We start from the raw sequence: 23,270 nt of genomic DNA, 5'->3' as shown, positions 1-23,270 counted from the left end.
AGTTATCAATTGGGGTAGGGAAAAGTCATCAAGACATGAAAATATTCATCCACCAATTTCCATATATAAAATTAGTCCACTTGCAAACATCTCTCACCATTTAATATTATTCACCTCTATCCCCACTGATCTAGTTAACATCGTTGTCCTTTGGGAAATACAAACATCGTATAATAAAATACAAATGCTATACAATAAAAATTTATTACAAAGTAAAATTGCAAATCTTTCAACAGGAGGATTTCATGAAGTGAAGGGGAAATGCTGAATCAAAGCAAAGCCATTGACAAAGGAGAATATGGTCGAGCTGAACTGGTCACCAATGTAAGAGAAAATTAATACAAACATGATTCATGGTAGATGCCTCATGTTTTGGTTATCTATGGCTACATAACAAATCACTCTAAAATTTACTACCTTAAAATAAAAACAACCATTTTATCATTTCCCACCATTTCTATCGTCAGGAATTCAAAAGGAGCTGGACAGTTCTGACTAGAGGTCTCTCATGCAGTTGCCATCAGATAGTGGCTTCCCTTCTTCATACCCAAATACTCTGCCCCAGTTTAAGCTCTATTAGGTGTCTGTTGCCCTTAGGATAAAGTCAAAAATTCTACATATGGCTTTCCAGACTCTCTGGGGTATGCCCAGCCTTTCCAAGCTCATGTGATGCCACTCTGCTTCTCTCTTGCAGTCTACCCAACCCTGGCCTTCGGTTTCTCAGACATGTTGTCAGCTGCCTTCTACATGTACTTCCCACTGCCTGGAGTGCTCTCCTCCTACAGCCTGCCATAGTAGACATTTGCTACTTTGCCTGTTGTGATACTGTGAAATATATTTTTGGTCTTAGTCTCGTTTCCCAGCGTACCACTCCAGAAACCCCTGGAATCTCTGGAGTGATGAGTGTCTTTTGTATGCTACTGAGATGGCTACATAACAAGTCATCAAGACGTGGTTAGGGGCCCCTAGATAATTTCAGGATGAGAGCTAGTCACCAGAAAGACAAAGGCATGATTGTAGGGTTGGTACTTTCAGCCTCATCCCACAACCTCTGAAGATAGGAAGAGGGCTGAAGGTTGAGTTGATCAACAATGGCTAATGATTTAATAAATCATGTCAATGTAATGAAGCCTCCATAAAAACCCAGAAAGACTGAGTTCTGGGAGCTTCTGGATAGCTGAACACATGAAGGTTCCTGAAGGGTGGCATGCAAAGAGGGCATGGAAGCTCCACATCCCTTCCCACATACTTTACCCCATCCATCTCTTTCATCTGGTTATTTATCTATGTCCTTTGTAATATTCTTTTGTTTTTATTATCTGAGACAGGGTCTTGCTTTGTTGCCTAGGCTAGAGTGCAGTGGCATCATCATTGCTCACTGCAACCTCAAATACCTGGGCTTAAGCAATCCTCCTGCTTCAGCCTCCTGAGTAGCTGGGACTACAGGGGTGTGCCATGATGCCCAGCTATTTTTCTATTTTTTTGTAGAGATGGGATCCCAGTCTTGCTCAAGCTGGTCTCAACCTCCTGGCCTCAAGCAATCCTCCCGCCTCAGTCTCCCAAAGTGTTGGGATTACAAGTGTGAGCCACCAAGCCTGGTATATTTTTTATAATAAATAGGTACACATTAAGTAAAGTGTTTCCCTGAGTTCTGCAAGCCATTCTACCAAATCCCAAGAGGGGATGGTGGGGACCCTAATTTATACCCAGTCAGTCGGAAGCATGGATCACAACTTGGGGCTTGCAATTGGCATCTGAAGTAGGGGGTAGTCATGTAAGACTGTGGGATCTGACACTATCTTTGGAGAGAGAGGGTGTCAGATTTAATTGAATTAAGGGACATCCACCTAGTGTCTGCTAGAGAATTGCTTGGTGTAAACCCCACACATCTGGTGTCAGAAGTGTTGTGTTCAGTGGCTGTACAAAAGAGCAGAGAGTAGGAAAAATACTTTGTTTTTTCTTATTCCTATACCTGTCCAAAGAGCTGTCTCGTTTTTCTGGTTAAAAAAAAAAAAAAAAAAAAAGACCGGGCGCGGTGGCTCACACCTGTAATCCTAGCACTCTGGGAGGCTGAGGCAGGCGGATCGTTTGAGCTCAGGAGTTTGAGTCCAGCCTGAGCAAGAGTGAGACCCTGTCTCTACGAAAAATAGAAAGAAATTATCTGGACAACTAAAAATACATATAGAAAAAATTAGCCGGGCATGGTGGTACATGCCTGTAGTCCCAGCTACTCGGGAGGCTGAAGCAGGTGGATTGCTTGAGCCCAGGAGTTTGAGGTTGTTGTGAGCTAGGCTGACACCACAGCACTCACTCTAGCCTGGGCAACAGAGCAAGACTCTGTCTCAAAAAAAAAAAAAGAAAGACAACGGCCAATAAACATATAAAAAAAATGCTCAACATCATTATTCATCATGGAAATGCAAATTAAAACTACAATGAGATATAACCTTATCCCAGTTACAGTGGCTTTTATTAAAAAGTCCAAAAACAATAAATGCTGGCATGGATGCAGAGAGAAAGGAACACTTATACACTGTTGAGGGGACTGAAAATTAGTACAACCTTTATGGAAAACAGTGTGGAGATTCCTCAGAGAACTGAAATTAGACCTACCATTTGATCCAGCAATCTCACTATTGGGTATCTACCCAAAGGAAAAGAAGAATTTTCACCAAAAAGACACGTGCCCTCAAATGTTTATTGCAGCATAATTCACAATTTCAAAGATGTGGCATCAACGCAAGTGCCCATCAATTCATGAGTGTATTAATAAAATGTGGTATATGTACACCATGAAGTACTACTAAGCCATAAAAAAAGATGAATTAATACCTTTTGCAACAATCTGGATGGAACTGGAGATCATTCTCTTAAGTGAAGTATCTCAAGAATGGAAAAACAAACACCACATGTACTCACTATTAAATTGGAACTAACCATGAGCACACATGTGCACAGAAGGAAGTAAAACTCTGTGGAAATCAACTGGGGGGAGGTGGAGGAGGGGAGGGGCAAAAACCTACCTAATGGGTACAATGAACACTATTTGGGTGATGGGCACCTCTATAGGCAGGACCCAAACATAAAAGCAACCCATGTAAACGACTAAGAAAACATTTGTACCTCCTTAATAATTTGAAATTTAAAAAAAAAAGGCATCTATGAATGAGACCACAAATGCATGCAGGGTTTAAAAGAAAAGAAAAGAAAAAGATTTAAAAGGCAAGGCCAAAATGTAGAATCACTTGAAGAGGTCGCCCACCACGAACCACACAGGGCCAAAGCCCGGCCTGGGCGAGTCTAGGACCCCGGAGGACTCGGCGTCTCGCTCACATTGCGCTCGCGCCGGCAGGTTCCCCAACCTGCGCGGCGCGGGACCCTCTAGGACTCGGACGCCCGGACGGAGCTGAGTGCCCCGGCCGAGTCTGCGCAGAGGAGACACCTGACCTCCCTTAGGTGGGAGATGGCTGGGAGGTGCGCACGGATTGGCGGATGCAGTTGGGGGTCTGCAGGACGGGGCGGGGCGACCGCTGTTGCTGGGAGCACCCCGGAAGTGGCCCCTCGGCCCCCGCTGCGGGATCGGAGATGGTGGCGAAGCCCCCGAAGAGCACTGGCCGCGCGATGGCTGCCGTGGAGGGACCCCCGATCGAGCGGGAGGCTGGGGGTGGCCTGGAGGTGAGACCCCGCTGCGTTCGCAGAGTTGGAGGCCCCTGCGTCACTCCGGGAAGCAGAGAGGGGAGCAGATCTTCGGAGGCAGGCGCCGGACACCTGCTTCCCCAGGGTAGTGAGAGGCTGGGGCCTCAGGAGAACGCAGGCGCGTGGTGCGCAGGCCTGGGCCTTCTGTGCCCTCGGCCCTCTTCTAGATCTCGGCATGCCCGGCCCCCGGCCCACCCCTTGCCACGTCCCCTACACTTGTCTCAGTTCCCTCCTGTGGGTACTGCAAACTGCATCACCCCGGGCCCAGAATCAACTGTCAGGCATAAATTGGCCCTATTCCTTGCCCAACGCTGTGCCAAGTGCTTTTGTACATAAAACCAAGGTCTGGTTTCTACTTTCCAGCAGTGACTGAGAGCCTCGCCTGGGAGACTAGATTAAACCACAGGAATGAACTGTATGGTTCAGACATGTTTTACTACCGGATCTAAAATATACATACTATTAGAGTTAAGTGAAGGGAGGGATTTAGGTAGGCTGGTCTCTTCTTTGTAAAGCTCTGCTTATCCTTTTATAAGCAGCTTCAAAAGTCATTTCCTCTGGGAAGGCTTCCAGGATTGCCACCTCCCTGCATCTATCTCCTATTAAGCTTTTCTTCTGCGCTTATTTAGCGTCTAATTCATAGGCTTATTTCTAATTCATACCTTATTTCGTGTGTGTGACAGTCTTCCTCTAGAACAAAGATGGACTCTATCTTTGTTTAGCATAACCTAATGCATGCACGTGAATGTGAATTTAAAAGGACTGAAATGGTTAAAAGGTACTAATTGAACTGCGCATGAAATAGTGGGAAATATTTATGTAAATTGAAAAATAATGGCCCCTGCGCCAGCTTTCAGCTTTGACTGTAGACATATTTTTTCTTTTCTTTTTTTTCTTTACTTTTTTTTTTTTTTTTTGAGACAGTCTGAGACAGGGTCTTGCTTTGTTGCCCAGGGTAGAGTACAGTGGCCTCATCATAGCTCACTGCAACCTCAAACTCCTGGGCTTAAGCAATCCTCCTGCCTCAGCCTCCCAAGTAGCCTGGCTAATTTTTCTATTAGCAATAGAAGACAGGGGTCTTGCTATTGCTCAGGCTGGTTTCAAACTCCTGGCCTCAAACGATCCTCCTGTCTCAGCCTCCCAAATTGCTAGGATTACAGGCATGGGCTACCACACACAGCCTAAAAATAGTTTTTCTTAGCTGTCCTTTATCACATTGAAAAAGTTCCTTTCCATTCCTACTTTGTCATGCTTTTATGATGAAAGAGTGTTGGATTTTGTCAAATGTTTTCTCTCTACCTATTGAGATAATTCTGTGTTTTTTGTTCTTTATCTTATTGATATGGTGTATAACACTAACTGATATTCAGATGTTGAACCAACGTTGCATCCCTGGGATAAATTTCACTTGGTCATACTCTATGATTTCATTTCACATGTTGATGAATTTGGTTTGCTAGTACTTTGTGGAGGATTTTTGCAGTTATATTCATGAAGAATGTTGGTCTGTAGTTTTTTTTCTTGTGATATCTTTTTTGGTTTGGGTATCAGGATACTACTAGCCTCATAGAATGAGTGGGAGAAATGTTCTCTCCCATCCATTTTTTGGAAGTTTGTGAGTATTAGCTGGGACTATAGGTGTGCACCACGATACCCAGCTAAAAAGATTCTGCTTTTGAGTGGCTAATAAAGCTGGAGGGATAAGATCTAGAATAGGGGCAGAAATTTATTTATAGAAAATAAATGTAGTTGGAGTTTAGATAAAGTAGATAACAACTGAGGATTAAACAGCAAAAGAAGTTTGTCTGCTTCTTATTTTTTTTTTTTTTAAAGAGACAGGGTCTTGCTCTGTTGCCCAGGCTGGAGTGCATTGGTGTTATCATAGTTCACTGTAACCTTGAACTCCTGGGCTCAAGTGATTCTCCTGCCTCAGCCTTCTGAGTAGCTGGGACTACCGGTATGCACCACCGCGCCTGGCTAATTTTTTTTTTTTTTTGTAAAGACAGAGTCTCGATCTTGCTCAGGCTGGTCTCAAACTCCTGGCCTCAAGCAATCCTCCCTCCTCAGGCCTCCCAAAGTGCTAGGATTACAGTCGTGAGCCACACACACCACTCGGCCTATAGACACATTTTCTTGGCTTATGCTGTTTGCTTTTATTGGAAAATTAGTGGGCAACATTTTAAAATCCAGAAATTTCTCTAACACACACTCACAAAAAATCTAGTTTTCCAGCATCTCTTGAAAAATCAAAAGATGTGGCCAACCAAGGCCTACATACTCAAATGGCGCAATTATCAGGGGTTCAGTGGCAGCTCCCTCCTTCAGACTCAGAATAAAATTTCCAGGTCCTCATTCCCTGCTAATCTCCATCATCTCCCTGATACTGAAGCAAAGTATCAGTTGTCATTTATCATCTAGTTTGCTGCACTCATTCTTATTAACTGCCATGCCTTTTGCAGCTATTTGAGTTTTCAATTCCAGATGTAAGTGAAGGAGAGTAGGAAGGGCATTACAACTAGGAGAGTCATGGGCAGAGGTACAGAATGGGAAGAAGCATAGTATATGGGAAGGTTATGAGAACACTAGAGCTGAGATATGCTCTTAGGTGAACGGTACACAAAGTAGGACTATTGTTATGGGTTTGATTGTGTCCCCCAAAAAAGGTCTGTTGAAGTCCTAACCCCCAGTACCTCAGAATGTGATCATATTTGGAAACAGGATTATTGCAGATGTAATTAGTTAAGATGAGGTCATACTGGAGTAGAGTGGGCCCCTAATTCAATATGACTAGAGTCAGGCCCGGCACAGTGGTTCACACCTTTAATCCTAGCACTTTGGGAGGCCAAGGCAGGAGGATCGCATGTAATTAGTTAAGATGAGGTCATACTGGAGTACAGTGGGCCCCTAATTCAATATGACTAGTGTCAGGCCGGGCACAGTGGTTCACACCTTTAATCCCAGCACTTTGGGAGGCCAAGGCAGGAGGATCGCTTGAGGCTAGGAGTTCGAGACCAGACTGAGCAAGAGCAAGACCCTGTTTCTACAAAAAAAAATTTCTTAAATATTAGCCAGGCATGGTGGTATGCCCCTGTAATTCCAGCTACTTGGAAGGCTGAGGTGGAAGGATCACCTCAGCCCAGGTATTCAGGGTTGTCATGAGCTATGATCATGCCACTGCACTCCAGCCTTGGTGACAGAGCAAGACCCTGTCTTAAAAAAAGAAAACAATATGACTGGTGTCATTATAAATGGCCATGTGAAGAGACAGATGCAAGGAAAATGCTATATGAAGACGGAGACAGATTGGACTGATGGGTCTACAAAACAAGGAAAGCCAAGTATTGCCAGCTGTTGCCAGAAGCGAGCAGAGAGGCATGGAACAGATTATCCCTCAGAGCCTGCAGAAAGAAGCAATACTGCCTACACCTTGATCTGAGATTTCTAGCCTCAGAACAGTGAGAGAATAAATTTCTATTGTTTTAAGCTACCCAAGTTGTAGTCCTTTGTTACAGCAGCCCTAGGAAACTAATACAGCTCTGTAAGTGAAAGAAAAGCTAATATTTCCTTTAGTAGGGGATAGAAAATTTCTTGTAGGTTTTTGGCCATTGCTATCAGTGAGACCAGTGTTTTAGAAAATTATTTCATCTGGCAATGTTATCAGCATCATCTGGAGCCAAAAAAACATGTTAAGACATTTTCTAGCAATCCAAGCATGAGGTGGAAAGATTATGGATTAAGATGGAGTTGGAGAGACCCAAAGGAGTAGTTTTCAGAGTTAGGCAGTAGGTTAGATAGAGGGGATGAAGAGGGAAGAATCAAAAGATGACTGCAGCAGTGCTTCACAAATTTTAGTATCCATAAGAATCACCTGGAAAGCTTGTTAAACACAGCTTGCTGGGCCCCACTCCCACATACACTGACTCAGTAGCTCTGGGATAGTGCTTGAGAATTTGCATTTTTACCAAGCTTCTGGGTGATGCTGATGTTGCTGGTGTATGGATTATATTTTAAAGAGCACTAAACTACTGTGTTTCTGTCTTAAAAATCTCTGTGGTCCCCAACCCCTGGACCATGGACTGGTAGCAGTCCATGGCCTCGTTAGGGACCAGGCTGCAGAGCACTGTTGCCCTTGCAGCCCCCTATCTGTGGAAAAATTGTCTTCCATGAAACTTAGGAACGGGGAGTCAGGGGTCCGCATAGCAGGAGGTGAGTGGCAGGCAAGCAAGCCAAGCTTTACCTGTATTTACAGCTGCTCCCCATGGCTCACATGACTGCCTGAGCTCCACCTCTCCCCCCTCCCCCACGTCCAGTCCGTGGAAAAACTGTCTTCCTTGAAACCGGTCCCTGGTGCCAAAAAGATTGGAGACAGCTGCTCTAGAATACAAGCCCCCATGAGGGCAGGCCCTAGAACAGTGCCTGGACGTTGTACGTGTCTTAGTCTGTTTGGGCTGCTATAACAAAAGTACCATAGACTGGCTTAGAAACCACAGAAATTTATATCTCACAGTTTTTCAGGGTGAGAGATCCAAGATCAAGGTGCCAGCAGATTCAGTGTCTGGTAAGGGCCTACTTCCTCGTTCATACAGTTGTCTTTTCACTGTGTCCTCACATGTCAGAACGAGCTCTCAGAGCCTCTTTTATTTGGGCACTAATCTCGTTCATGAGGGCTCTGCCCTCAGAACCTAATCACTTCTCAAAGGCCTCACCTGCTAATACCATCACATTTGAGATTAGACTTCAGCATATGAATTTTCAGGGGAGACACAAACATTCAATCTATGGCAGTAGGCTCATGATAAATATTTGTTAAGTGAAAACTGCTCATTTGGATAGAAATGGATAGTAGATAGAGGAATAAGCTTAGAAGTAAAAATGGTGTGTTCATTTTTATCCATTTGATTCATAGTGTCAGACACTGGACTAGAGATGTATTGTGAATATAGAGTAAAACGTGGGTGAAGAATAGGAGTTTTAGATTTGTGATTGATTCTGCACAAACCTGATAACTAAAGCAAGAGGTGATGGTCATGAGATATGAAACGTAAAAAGGGGACCCTGCTGAGCCTTAATAAGGCTGACATTTAACGGAAGGGGAATGCTGAAAGGGTAACAACAGTAAGGGAGAAGTGGAGTGGTCTCGTGCATTGTAGAAGTCAAGGGAGAAAAGAATTTCAGGGATTATTTAGTCAAAGGAAAGAGGGCAGTGAGTTAACTACTATTCATTTATTCAATGTTTTTTTTTTTAATTGAGCACCATGTTCCAGGAACTGTTCCAACACTGAACAAAGTATATGACTTTTTATATATTGTCTTATTGAACCTACACAATAACACTTTGGAATAAATGATATTATTTCTGTTTTATGACTGATGAAGTGATGGTTGAGGGAGATTAAGAAGCCAGAATTCTAACTTGGTTCTGCTTGTGTTTCCATAGCTTTGTTCTATTCAGGACTCCAAGCTGCCTCTTAATTCGTACTCACCAATGTAATTTTTCTGTGTCAGACATTACCTCTATGCTGATGATTCCAAAATCTGTGTCTTCATTCTAGATTTTCCTCCTGGGCTCCTGACCTGTTTATCCATGAGCTTCCTGGACATTTCCTCCCAGATGCCCCACAGGTACCTCAAACATATCATGTCTGAAATGGAATTCATCACTTCCTCTCCCTCACCCCCAACTCTTTTACTCCAACTACCCAATTTCGTCAGCTCAAGTTAGAAACTTGGATGTCATCCTTAATGCCTACTTCTTTCCCTTACCCCCTCTGTCTAAGATAGCACCAATCCTGCCTGGTTTTGCTTCATTTCTTTTTTTTTTTTTTTTAAGAGACAGGGTCTCACTTTATTGCCCAGGCTGGAGTACAGTGGTGTGATCATAGCTCACTGCAGCCTTGAACTCCTAGGCTCAAATGATCCTCCTGCCTCAGCCTCCCGAGTAGCTGGGACTACAGATGTGCGCCACCATGCCTGGCTAATTTTTTTCTATTTTAGTTGCCCGGCTAATTTCTTTCTATTTTTAGCAGAGACAGGGTCTTACTCTTGCTGAGGCTGGTCTCGAACTCCTGACCCCAAGCAATCCTCCCGCCTCGGCCTCCCTGAGTGTTAGGATTACAGGTGTGAGCCACCACACCCAGCCTCTTGGTTTCTAGTAGGAATAGAAAGACAGAGATAGTGCAGGCTCAGGGAGGGTCAAGGAGCTGTCAGTTTCTAGCTCCACAGATTGGGCTAGATATCTTTCACCAAAGAGCAAAATCATCTTGTCTCTACAAGTCAGAGCCACTGGGAATCTCTAAGCCAACCAAGCTCTTTAAAAACTTCTCTAGTTTTTTATTTTTCAAGGCAAACTCAGAGTATATGGATTCTAAGTTAGGAGACAGAGCCCTCACCCAGTGAGCCCAACTCTGCCTCCTTGTCCAGCATCCACTTCTGGCCGAGATCCCATCGAGTGCAGGCCCGGTGCCCAGCATGCTTTCGTGATTCTTTCACAGACACACCCTGCAGCATCTTGAATTCCTGAAACGGAAGTTCCTGCTCAATAACTACCCAATAGAGAGTCAATAGCAAATATTGATACCTTCCCTTCTCTTTTTAAATCTCTACAACTTTTCACATATGTTTGGTCTCAGCAGATAATCTTGCCTCTCACTTTACAAATGTGTGAGACCATGTGGTAAAAATCACCTCACATTACCCTATCTTTGCAATGATTCTTCATCCTTACTTTATTTCCTCTCTTCCATTCTTTAGTATTTATTTATTCTTTAATTGAGCCCCTACCAGGGCCAGGCATTATACTAGCTGGTTAGAATACAATATGAGGATGACAGAGCCCCTGTCCTTGAAGTGGCGATTACAGACAGTGTCAATTAGGTAGGTTAAGTGCTCAGTAAGAGTAAGCATAGGGTGCTGTGGAACCTCACAGGAACAGCATGACCTCGAAGGGATGGGATGGGTGTGGACATTTTCCTGAAGGAGGTAGTTTCTAAGCTGAAGCCTAAAAGGCAATTTGAAATAACTAGACTAAAAGAAAAAGGAAGGGCTTTTCAGACTGAGGCTATAGCATATACAAAGGCCAAGAGGTGAGAGAACCTATGATGCATTTATGGCTGCATCACATGACTGAAGCCCAGTGTACAAGATTGTAAAGGATGAAGCTGGTGCAGTAATGGTCAAATCACGGAGGGCCTTGTAAACCAGGCTAAGAGGTTGAGACTTTCTCACAAACGCAAAGGGGAGCCAGTGAAGGGGTAAAGCAGGAGAATGACATAATCTGACTTATTTTTTTAAAAGACTGTTCTTTCTGACTGCTTTATGGAAAACGGACTGGAGGGTCAGCAGACAGCTGAGATATCCGTTAGGAAACTACAGCAGTAATTTTATTGGAGACAGTAAGGAGGACCTAAATGAGCTATTGCTAGTTGGGATACAGAGAAGTAGATTGAGTCAATATATTAAAGAAGGAAAACCAGGCCGGGCATGGTGGCTCACACCTGTAATCCCAGCACTTTCCGAGGGCGTGGTGGGAGGATCACTTTAGTTCAGGAGTTTGAGACCAGCCTGGGCAACATAGCAAGACCCCATCTATACAAAAAATAAAAAATTAGCTGGGCATGGTGGCACATGCCTGTAGTTCTAGGCAACAGAGCAAGACTCTGTCTCAAAAAAAAAGGAGAAAAGAAAAGAAAAAAAAACCAAGAGATGACCAAAACTGAGCTCATCTTCAAACCTTCAAACCTACTCTTCCTCCTCTGACCCTGACTTCATTAATAGCACCATATCCCACCCATTTCCTAAGTCAGAAAACTGAGTCATTCTTGACTCCTCTCTTCTTCCACTTGCAGTTACCATGTTCTGTTGACTTCTAGGTTCTCCTATAGCAGACAATGCTAACCTAATTCGTGGTACTAGTCATACTATCTTGTTATTAACCATCTACATATATATGTCTCCTCCATTAAACTGTAAGTTCCCAGAGGGCTGGGACCATATCTTATGTTCATGTTTGTATTCCCAATATCTAGTACAATGTCTGGAACATGATAGGTGCTCACTTAATGTTTGTTAGGTGAATAAATCAATGAATGGCATGAAACACTGAGGCCCTTTTCCCAGAAACTCTGAGTTCAGCTGGGTTAGATTGTAGAGGAGGACTCACCTCTGATCAAGCCAGTGTTTCCAATGCTATACCCTTCTGCCCTGGATGTCCTCTGAGCGGAGGATTTCCTTAAATTACTCTCTGTTCCTTTCACCTATGGAATTAGAGGAAAAATTTGAGCAACGCGACCACTCATCTGTACCGAGCTATGTGGAACTAAGTTTGCCAAAACTGCACTTGTGGCAAAGGTCAATCCTAATGATGTTCAGAAAGAGGAGTCCTTCTAGCACAATTATCAAATAATTTTTTTGTTTCCCTTTTCTAGAACCCTTACTACTCTTCTTATATCATCTTCTGTTTTAGATCTAAAATGAAATGATAACTTTGTATCTGTATCAGTCAGGATCCAGCGCTGGGTGGTGGAAAACACACTGGGCCAGAGCTGGTCGGCAGAGAGTCATCAAGCCTCCCATATATTGATATGGTGACTCCACCAAAAACAGAACAGTTCACTAGTACCAGGAAGGGAAGCCATTTGTCTCGGTAAGCCCTTACAGTACTCCTCCAGTGCCCTTTAGTGACAAAGCCAGCTGGCAAAAGAGAAATATTTACAGGGTCCTGTTCCAATATCACAAGTAGGGCAAAGAAGGCAAAAAAAGTACATATAATGTGATTCCATTTTTTTATTAGAAAAAAATATATGAATATATACCCAGAAATTAGACTGGAAGAACATACACCAATACAACAAAACACTAGCGGTGGTTCTCTTTGGGTGGTAGATGATGAGATTATGGGTGATTATTTTCTTCTCTGTGCTTTACTCTATTTTTTATTTTTCCTATAATAAGCATGTAGAATTTCTGTGATAAACAAAAAATGTTATAGAAAAAGTGTTAGATATTTCCTCTAAAATTATGATTTAAAAGGTTATGAAAACATTAAGGATTTGGAGTCATTTTAAAAATTACACATTTTTACTTTAGATAGTATCTGCTGAGTCCCTCCTGAAAGATAAGTAAATTAGCTCAATTTATACTTACTCCCACTACCTCTCCCCCTCACAGACAACTTTTATAATATAGTTATTTTTACATTGTCATGTTTTAAAGCATTTACTCTGTTCTATAACCATAATTTCCAATTGTTTAACCTTCATTTTACATTTAAATTGATGCAGTGTTTACCATCTGTAATATTGTGAAATATATACTTGCTCTTTGTCACCATTTCCTGGCATACAACTCCTAAAATCCTTGGAATCCCCAAAGTGATATTTTTTGTATGCTAATGCATTGACTGGTGGCTGGGGACCCCCAGGTACCTTCAGGATGGAAGCTGGTCACCCTTAAGATCAAGGCAGGATCAGAGGGTTGTGACTTTCAGCCCCACCTCCCAACCTCTGGAGAGGGAAGAGGGGCTGAAAGTTAAGTTGATCACTAATGGCCAATAGTTTAATTAATTATGCATAATGAAGCCTCCATCAAAACCCAGAAAGACAGGGTTTGGAGAGCTTCTGGATAGCTGAACACATGAAGGTTCCTAGAGAGTGGCACATCAAAAGGGGGCATGGAAGCTCCACACCTCTTGCCACATTCTTTGCCCTATGCATCTCTTTATCTGTATCCTTTGTAATATCCTTTAAAGTGAACCAGTAAATGTGTTTCCCTAAGTTCTGTGAGCCACTCTGGCAAATTAATTAAACCCAAGGAGGGGTTCATGGGAACCTCAGTTTATAGCTGGTCCGTCAGAAGCACAGGTAAAATAACCTGGGACTTGCTACTGGCATCAGAAGTGGTGGTTGGGGGGGCAGTCTTGGGGACTGAGCCCTCAACCTGTGGGATCTGACACTATCTCCAGGTAGATAGTGTTGAAATTGAGTGGGAGGGCATCTAGCTGCCATTGACTACAGAACTGATTGTTTGCTTGGTGTGTGGGGAAAAACCCACACATTTGGTCACAGAAGTCTTACGTATTAATTGTGATGTAAGAGCAGAGGGAAAAGTTTGTTTTTTCCTCAGACCATCCATGCTTTTACAATGTCATCTCGATTTCCTGAGTGTTCATTTTAATTCACTTCTTCATTGGCTATTCTCATTGCAATACTTCTTTTCAAAAAGGACTCGTGAGTGTCATAGTCCCTGTGTTTCTACATACCTGAAAATTTTGCCTGTTGCTTTTAATGTGAGGAAATATTTTGCTGGGTAGAAAAAATTAGCTCACCCTTGTTTCTCCTCAGAACTTTAAGGCATTACTACATCCTGGTGTGGAGTGTAACTGTGGGGAAGAGTAAAGTCAACCTGAAATTTCTCTCTTGCACATTACTTCCTTCTCTGCCTAGATGCCCATTTGTTCATTTATTCCTGAAATTTAGTTACTTCACCAGGATATGTCTTGGTTTGACTGCTATATATCAACTTTTTATGAGCTACAATGTACCCTTCCAGTAGATTTTTTTCCGTTACATATTGTACTTTTTTTTCTGTTTATTCTTTTCTCTCTCTCTCCCTTGTTTTTGTTTTGTTCTGAGATGGTGTCTTGCTTTGTTGCTGGGCTAGAGTGCAGTGGCATCATCATAACTCACTGCAGCCTCAAACTGTTGGGCTCAAGTGATCCTCCTGCCTCAGCCTCCCGAGTAGCTGGACTACAGGTGCACACCACACCCAGCTGATTTTTCTATTTTTTTTAGAGATGGGGTCTCACTATGTTGCTCAGGCTGGTCTTGAACTCCTGATCTCAACTGATTCTCCCACATTGGCTTCTCCAAGTGCTAGGATTACAGGCATGAGCCACCACGCCTGGCCTCTTTTCTCTTTAGGAACACTAATTATATGTATTTGATTATCTTTCTGTAGCTACTGGTTTTCTCTGTAGTCACATTTATATCCATTTTGTTTTATATGATTTCACCTGGATTAACTGTGACCTTGTAGTGATTATTTTTGTTGTTTCTTATGTGAATTTCAGCTACATAATGCTTTTCATTTGCTCTTCCATTTCTTTCCTTAGTTCTGCCAAATTATTTCTCACTTTTTTTATTGTTTTATAATCTATATGTTTTAAACCCTTCTATCTCTTCTTTAAGCTTTTAAGAGTGATTTTGTCTATAATTTCTTTGAGATAATGAGGAACTCTTGGCTGAATGCTTCCTATTAATTCCTTTGTGTTCCTCATGGATATATGTTTCTAATCTGTCTGTTGCTCATGTTTTCTTCTTTCCTTTAAAAAAAATTATTTTCAACCATATGTCCCACAGATTTATCTTAATGACTACTGTTCAACAATGAATGAAGCAGGCTCTCTATTAAAAAGTACTGTGGGAAGAGGCAGAGGAAATTGAGCCAGGGTACTTCAAAGCCTTTATATACATTTGCTGCCACAAACACCCTCTCATCAAATATAGAGGCATATCTCCCTTCATCTTTTTGTTTCCAAGAGATCAATATGATACAATAAAACCCTTTGGATCATAAGTTCTTTGTAATAAATCTGACAGCCTTTAGCATCTTTTAAATAATAATCTGTTTCTGAATTTTGAACAACATATATCAAACCAAAAAAAAAAAAAAGAAAAGCACTTTAAGAGAAAATTATGACAAAGCCAGTTTTTCCAAGTAGTTGATTTGAATGTTATTTAAATATATTATATATTTTATTCTCGTAACAACTCTATGAGTTAAGTACTATTATTATCTTTATTTTATAAATGAAGAAACTGAGGCACTGAGAACTCCAGTGACTTGACTGAGGTCACACAGTCCTTAAATGGTGGAGCCAGGATTCAAACCCAGGCAGTTTGCCCTGTAGTCCATGCTGTTAATCACTATGCTGCGTGGTCACTCATTCAGTGTGAGAAAATTACTGACTAAAGAGTGCCTATCAGCAGGACTGAAGTGAGATGACTTTCCCAAAGAGTTCAGAAATGTGTTTTTAATGATTGGACAAGGACAGGGATTTGGCAATATGGACACCTAAAAGCAATAATCTCATCTGTCTTCCAATTGCAGGAGAGGATATAAAATTACCATATGAAAGGAGGCAAATTCCACCAGAATACCAAAAAGCAAAGGTCTGAGAAAAGGAGAATTGATTTCTATTGAAATGACAGCCAAACATTTTCATTCTGAGGCATAGTTTCAGATTTGCTTAACTATCATGGTATATTGGGGAGGAATAGATGCCAGTTATTAATTTATTAGCTCTCAACTCCAAATTGCTTATGTTACTGCAGCTGGACCCTGTAAACATTTCTCGTTTGCCAGCTGGCATAAGATTTAGACTTTTTCAGTAGGGGATACCGGAGGGACAATGCATGGCCATAGGAAGAGAAAAGAACTTCTCTTCCTAGTACCAGCATGCTGGTCTAGTTTTATTTATTTTTATTTTAGTTATTTATTTATTGGAACAGCTGCTAGCAGATCAACTTGTGGGAAGCCTTCACCATAGTGGGCTGCTTCCTGTGAACCAGTTCTGGCCAAGCCACAACATCCAGCAAGTTCCTCCCCTATCCAACAGGCTACTTCCTGTGAACCAGCTCCAGACTGCCCACCTCCTCCAGTGAATTAATCCACCACCCTTCATGCCTACCAAGTTTCTTCCCCACCAACAGGGTGTGTGGTAGCACACAGTCTCTCTAATAAGGTACAAATCTCAGCTCTGGTGGGGAAATGTTCTCTTCTAAGTTCTTTGTTCCTCCCTCTTAGACTTCCCAGTATAGTGAAGAGGTAATATTTGTATTTTTGGAATTATTGAATGATCTACTTATCATTTCAGATTCTGAGACCAGGAATAAGATGAAGGAATGGAAGTCAAAGATGGAAATTTCTGAAGAAAAAGATTCAGCGAGGGCAGCAGCACAAAGACTCCAAACACAGATCTCCCAGGAATGTGAGTTAGTTGAAACCAGTGATCCTGAGGACAAGTTATTGAGGCACTGGGTAAGCCCCTTAGAGGATGCAGTGAGCCATCTCCCTTCCCAACAGAGAGGTATCAGTGAAATTAATCTCATCCCCAAGAAAGCTACTACAGGAAAGAAAGGCCATGGATATAATGAAGGAGAAAAAATACTTCCTGCAGGAGAAAGATCCCATAGATATGCAGTCTGTGGACAAAGCTTCAAAGAGAAGTCAGGATTAAATGAACATCAGAAAGTGCATAACATAAATAAGACCTATGAATGTAAGGAATGTGGAAAAACCTTCAGTCGGACCTCAAACCTGATCATACATCAGAGAATTCACACAGGAAAGAAACCATATGTATGTAATGAATGTGGGAAAAATTTTAATCAAAGTTCCAATCTTACTATACACCAGAGAATTCATACAGGAAAGAAACCTTATACATGTCAGGAATGTGGAAAAGACTTCAATCAAAGTTCTAACCTGGTTAGACATAAGAGAATTCACAGTGGTGAGAATCCCTATGAATGTAAAGAGTGTGGGAAGGCCTTTAAGGGAAGCTCAAACCTTGTCCTACACCAGAGAATCCACAGTGGAGGGAAGCCATATGTATGCAATGAATGTGGGAAGGCCTTCAATCAAAGCTCAGATCTTATTATACATCACAGAATTCACACTGGAGAGAAACCCTATGAATGTTATGACTGTGGACAAACATTCAGTCAAAGTTCACACCTTGTCACACATCAGAGAATTCATACTGGAGAGAAACCCTTCAAGTGTAATGAATGTGAAAAAGCCTTCAGGCAGCGTTCTCGCCTTACTGAACACCAGAGACTCCACAGTGGAGAGAAACCCTATGAATGTCATGAATGTGGGAAATCCTTCAGTGGGCGCACAGCTTTTCTTAAACATCAGAGACTACATACTGGAAAGGAACTTGAATGTGAAAAAGCTTGCACTTCTGACTTGGAACTCATCAAACAACAAAAAATTCCTAGGGAAGAAAAACCTTATGAATGTACTGAGTGTGGAAAAACTTTCCGGGGAAGTTCAGATCTCATTCGGCATTGGATGATTCATACTGGAGAGAAACCCTATGAATGTAATGCATGTGGGAAAGCCTTTAGCCAGAGGTCACACCTTGTTACACACCAGAAAATTCACACTGGAGAGAAGCCTTATCAGTGCAATGAATGTGGGAAAGCCTTCAGGCAGCGTTCCCTCCTTACTCAACATCGGAGAATCCATAGTGGTGAAAAGCCCTATGAATGTAAGGAATGTGGAAAAGCCTTCATTTGGCGCACAGCTTTTCTCAAACATCAGAGACTTCATACTGGAGAGAGATTTGAAGAATGTCAGAAAACCTTCACCAAGAATGAGGAACTTAGGGAAGAGCAGAGAATTCACCAGGAAGAGAACACTTTTAGGTATAATCAGTGTGATAGAATTTTCCATGGCAGCTCAGACCTCATCAGACATCAGGTAACTCATACAGGAGACAAACCATATGAATGTAAAGAATGTGGGAAAACTTTCAATCAGAGCTCAGACCTTATGAGACATCATAGAACTCACAGTGGAGAAAAACCTTATGTATGCAATAAATGTGGGAAATCTTTTAGGAGCAGCTCAGATCTTATTAAACACTATCGTATTCATACTGGAGAGAAACCGTATAAATGCCCTGAATGTGGGAAGGCTTTCAGTCAGAACTCACACCTTATTAGTCATCACAGAATTCACACTGGAGAGAAACCCTTTGAATGTAGCAACTGTGAGAAGTCCTTCAGTGGACGCACAGCTTTTCTTAAACACCAGAAACTTCACACTGGAAAGGAATATGAGGAATGTGAGAAAGTCTTCACACAAGACTTATTCTAAAAGGTATCAGAAACCTAGTGAATGTAGTAAAAGGAGGAAAACACCTGATAGAGAACACATCTTATTGCACTACAGAAAAATTTTATTGTTGGATAAACTATTTAAAGGTAGGAAAACATAGAAAAATCCTACTGGATAAAAAAACATATAAATGTAATGAAGTGGAAAAGCAAAAAGTCCTTGGACATAGTCACCTTTTTTTTTCTGGTTCAGAGCTGATACTCTAGTATGGCCCCCAAGGATATAATTACTTGAGAATGTTTTCAGGGATTTCTATCATTATTAAAAAACATTAGAAATCACTTTGGCAATAACCCCAAAACTAAATTCTTCATGGAAGGAGTCATTTCAATCTTGACTTCCTAGTCCAGTAACAAGTATAAATCTGCTTTAAATACTATAGGGTTATTAAAATCTTCCTCTGGGATGAATTCTTCCTTTTAAGTATATATTTTATACATAGTCCCCTTTCTTCTTCCTTACAAAAATATGTTCATGCATCCATGATAATGCAAATTACAATGATCCATGAATTGAGAAGAAACAAATAATAAAAATGACTCGACTGTAGGATAGCTGAAAGCAAGGATACAAGAGCCAAGTGAGGTGTTCCCCAGAGAAAGAGTGGTGACCACAAGTAGTATCAGGAAACGGAAGATCAAGAGGTAAGAGAACGGGATACTGGGAACAGAATTAGACTGAGTGCCATAGCAAGCATGTAGGTAACATGAGTCAGGTATTAGAAGAAAGCCTCTCCTTTGAAAGGTCAGCTGATTAGAGAGCGTGGTTTTACCTTGAACCAGGACAGTTTACTGGAGAATTGGAGAGTCTGAATAGAACTCTGGAGAGAAGCCAGTCATAATTTAATCTGGTAACTGATATTGGTAATTAAGCCCTGCCAAGCCTATCTGTACAATCAGATACAGTCATCAAATATATACTCTGAACTAATGGCAGATTGTATATTAACTTACATGAGTAATCAGATAAGAAAGTTACCAAATGGGACAATATAAGACAAGCAGAATTTCAAACTCTTATCTTTCCTCAGTGAGAGTACTTGTGAGATGCACAGAAAGGTTAAGTGGTTCTCAACTGGAGTGATTTTTTTCCCCCTGGGGGACATTTGGCAGTGTCTGGAGCTATTTTTGTTTTCACAACTGGGAGAAGACTGCTGGCCTCTAATGACCAAGGATGCTGCTAAATATCTTACCATTCACAGCCCTCTACAACAAAGAATTTTTTGGCCCATGTGTCAATTGTGCCACGGTTGAGAAACTTTGCTGATAGATATTTAGAATGCCGGGGGGGGGGGGTGCATTTAAGCAAGCATTTCAGTGTGATGTGGGCAGTGACAGCACATCCCAAGGGGAACCCAGAGTCTGACAGAAACCGTTGGTTTGATGACCTGCTTCAAGAGAGGCAATCTGGTGTGATGCAGGGAGCACAGACTTTAGAAACAATCAGTCATAGGTTTGAGTCCATGTGTACAAGTGCCATATGTACTGGACCTGGAGCAAACTACTTACCCCCACTGATCCTTATTTTCCTCATTGATAAAATAATTGTGAGGTTTAAATGAGAAAACCAGAATTTACTGTTGACACATCAAAGGGCAGCTAGAGTTTTAACTGTTTTTAAACAAAAAAGGAAGTATTTACAAGCAAAATATAAGATGTATAACATAGAGTGGTATCTTGTGGCTGGCGTAAAGAATAGAACCTAATTCTAAGCACTGAGGGCTACTAGGGGCTCTGGCTTCTCCAGAGTGGCATTGGAACAGTAGTGGGATGTCTTAAAGTGGAAAAGCCCATTCACACCATTCCTGAAAGCTGACTGCTTGTGAGTGATATGGTACAGGGGCTCCAGAAGCCTGCCCACCCCCATCACCTAACTCAAAGGTTTAGTAGCTCTTTAGTAATCTCACATAAACTCATAATCTTTTTAAGTGAGAAGATCTCTACATATATTTGGGGAGCAAAAGGAATTCAAAATAGTTATCAGTGATAACACTTGGCTCAGAAATAAAAGATACTTATCATTTTTTAATTATCCCAGATTCTAACTAATCAAAATCTTTGGCTAGCTAGAACATTTTAGCATTCCAATTTTATAAAAGAAAGGAATTGAGAATTTGTTCCAAAAAGCCTATCTCTAATTCCTTTACCTGTCTTTACAGTGCTGTACAGTGAGAGCTGATGTTTATAAGGACAAGCAGGATACTTGGAGGGACCTGAAAGTAATTTAATGAAGTGGTTTCAACTTACTAAACACCAGGGCCCTCTTTTTTACTCCCCTGTGTCTTGTAATTTTAAATAATTATGTTTACCAAACTGCATCTATTAAAAAGAATAGTTAGATCCTTATTTTTTTGCTATTCAGATGCATGTATTGGCATGACATAACCAGACTTAGATACTAACATTCCAGCCAAAAGCAAACGACATTTTCATTAGTCTTTTTATCCCTTTTGTGGGAAAATATATCATTTGCCTTGGGCTTTTTGAAATATTAACTATTATTTGACGATCTCAGATCGAAAACTATTTCATTCCTGATAGAGCTTGAATCAAACTGAGGTTATTGGATTTTTGAAAGCAGAGGGAAATTTTTGTTACAGTATGGAAATGTTTTCAACTGTGAATGTTGAAATAAAAGTTATTCAACAAATACTTATTGACTGCTTAATATGTGCCAGGGGCCATAATTACATGTGGCTAAAGAAAGACAGTCATTGTTCTTGGAGGAATTTACGGTCCAGTGGGGGATAAGGAAGTCCCCACTGAAAGAGTTATTAGATAAGCAAACAATTCATGAAATCAAAGCTTTCATGGGTAGGAGAAGTTAAGATATGTGTCCAACTTGTAAACATGAATTCTGCAGAATAGGATCTACCTGTTAGGGAGCAACCTACTTTAGGACTTTGAGAAAAGAGCCTGAAGGTATGATAAATCTGCCTTCATGAGACTTTAAGTAGCTAAAGAACCAAACTCTAGGAGAGCCAAAACTGAGAGAAAATCAGAGTCTGATAATCTCTTTGAAGAATAGGGGTGATTGGAATGTGGATTAGGAGAGGTTTCATATAAACATTTCATGGGATACAAGACTATTATTACCAACCTTGGGGGAGACAGCATGTGAGTATGGTAGAAGAAGTGAATGTTAAACAATAATCTGCCAATTTAGTCCACTTTTCTTGATTTTTTTTTTTTGTTGTTGTTGTTGTTTTTTTTTGAGACAGAGTCTCGCTTTGTTGCCCAGGCTAGGATGAGTGCCATGGCGTCAGCCTAGCTCACAGCAACCTCAAACTCCTCGGCTTAAGTGATCCTACTGCCTCAGCCTCCCGAGTAGCTGGGCCTACAGGCATGCGCCACTATGCCCGGCTAATTTTTTCTATATTTTTTTCTATATTTTTAGTTGGCCATATAATTTCTTTCTATTTTTAGTAGAGACGGGGTCTTGCTCTTGCTCAGGCTGGTCTCGAACTCCTGACCTCGAGCAATCCACCCGCCCCGGCCTCCCAGAGTGCTAGGATTACAGGCGTGAGCCACCGCGCCCAGCCTTTTCTTGATTTTTGATGCCCTTAGAGTGAGGCCACCATCATCCCTTGCTTGTACTATTACCACAGCCTCCTAACATGCCTCCCTGCTTCCAACCCTTCTCTTACAGGGCAGCCTGAACAATTGTTAGAACAAATCTGACAATGCCACCCACTCTCTAAACTTCCACAATGGTTTCCCAGTAACTTCAGCCTGAAGTCAGAAGTCCTTAATATGACATATGTATTCTGATCTGGCCCCATTTATCCACTTATTCCACAAATATTTATTGAGATTTTAATATGTGTTGTAGAACAGGACTGAAACAACATTTTAGTTAATTCTGTGATGGCTTGCTTAATTTATAGCTAATAGCCAAAGTCCGCTTTTGTATACAAGGCTTGCTTGCTTAATTTATAGCTAATAGCCAAAGTCCGCTTTTGTATACAAGGCTTGCTTGCTTAATTTATAGCTAATAGCCAAAGTCCGCTTTTGTATACAAGGCTTGCTTGCTTAATTTATAGCTAATAGCCAAAGTCCGCTTTTGTATACAAGGCCTGCTTGCTTAATTTATAGCTAATAGCCAAAGTCCGCTTTTGTATACAAGGCTTGCTTGCTTAATTTATAGCTAATAGCTAATAGCCAAAGTCCGCTTTTGTATACAAGGATGGCTTGCCTAACGCTTGGTTGCGATATAGAGCTAAAAAAAAAAAAAAAAAAAAACATAAAAGACCTGTACTCCCGCTGCGCGGGGTCCCTGCCCATAGAAAGAGACCACTGCGTTGGTGCTCGGGGCTTGGACCCTAGTTCAAACTAGTCAATAAACTCCTTTGCCTTTTACAGCCTCAGTGACTCTGTCATTCTGTTCCCGGGGCCGAGGAAATCTGGCTCTAACATTTTGGGGGCTCGTCCGGGATCCCAAATCCCCCGGAACAGAATCCGGATCCGAGGAGGAGTTGGAACTCTTGAAATCTGTACGGTGTAGGTGATTGGGCCCTGGAAAGAGACTGGCAGAAGACTTAGGCGGACGCGCTGGTGGGTCGCTGGTCGGGAGTGACAGGAGACGTCCGTCACCCCCACGGTTGGTTTTGCTTTTTTTTGGTTTCCAGTCAGTGGGAGGCACTCCCGAGAGGGGAGATAAGTCCAGGGCCA

General features: G+C 41.7%; 1 protein-coding gene across 3 annotated transcripts; it reads left to right on the top strand.

Moving 5' to 3' along the window:
* The first annotated feature begins 3,415 nt into the window (after nucleotides 1-3,415).
* On the top strand, nucleotides 3,416-22,460 carry ZNF594 (zinc finger protein 594). Of its 3 annotated transcripts, none has more exons than XM_045527147.1 (4): nucleotides 3,416-3,675; nucleotides 9,249-9,318; nucleotides 16,568-18,180; nucleotides 22,249-22,460. In XM_045527147.1, the coding sequence occupies exons 3-4, from the start codon at nucleotides 16,588-16,590 to the stop codon at nucleotides 22,267-22,269; spliced, it is 1,614 nt and encodes a 537-aa protein (XP_045383103.1). In that variant the 5' UTR covers nucleotides 3,416-3,675; nucleotides 9,249-9,318; nucleotides 16,568-16,587; the 3' UTR covers nucleotides 22,270-22,460. The 3 variants fall into 3 exon arrangements, with proteins under 3 accessions (XP_045383103.1, XP_045383101.1, XP_045383102.1); XM_045527145.1 differs by having other exon boundaries at nucleotides 16,568-18,582; XM_045527146.1 differs by lacking the exon at nucleotides 9,249-9,318 and having other exon boundaries at nucleotides 16,568-18,582.
* The last annotated feature ends 810 nt before the right edge of the window (nucleotides 22,461-23,270 follow it).

Source organism: Lemur catta, chromosome 15 (genome assembly GCF_020740605.2).
Source record: "Lemur catta isolate mLemCat1 chromosome 15, mLemCat1.pri, whole genome shotgun sequence".
NCBI classification, from domain to species: Eukaryota; Metazoa; Chordata; class Mammalia; order Primates; family Lemuridae; genus Lemur; species Lemur catta.
The sequence above is the reverse complement of the archived record's forward strand: the minus strand, read 5'-3'. Positions and strand labels throughout refer to the sequence as shown.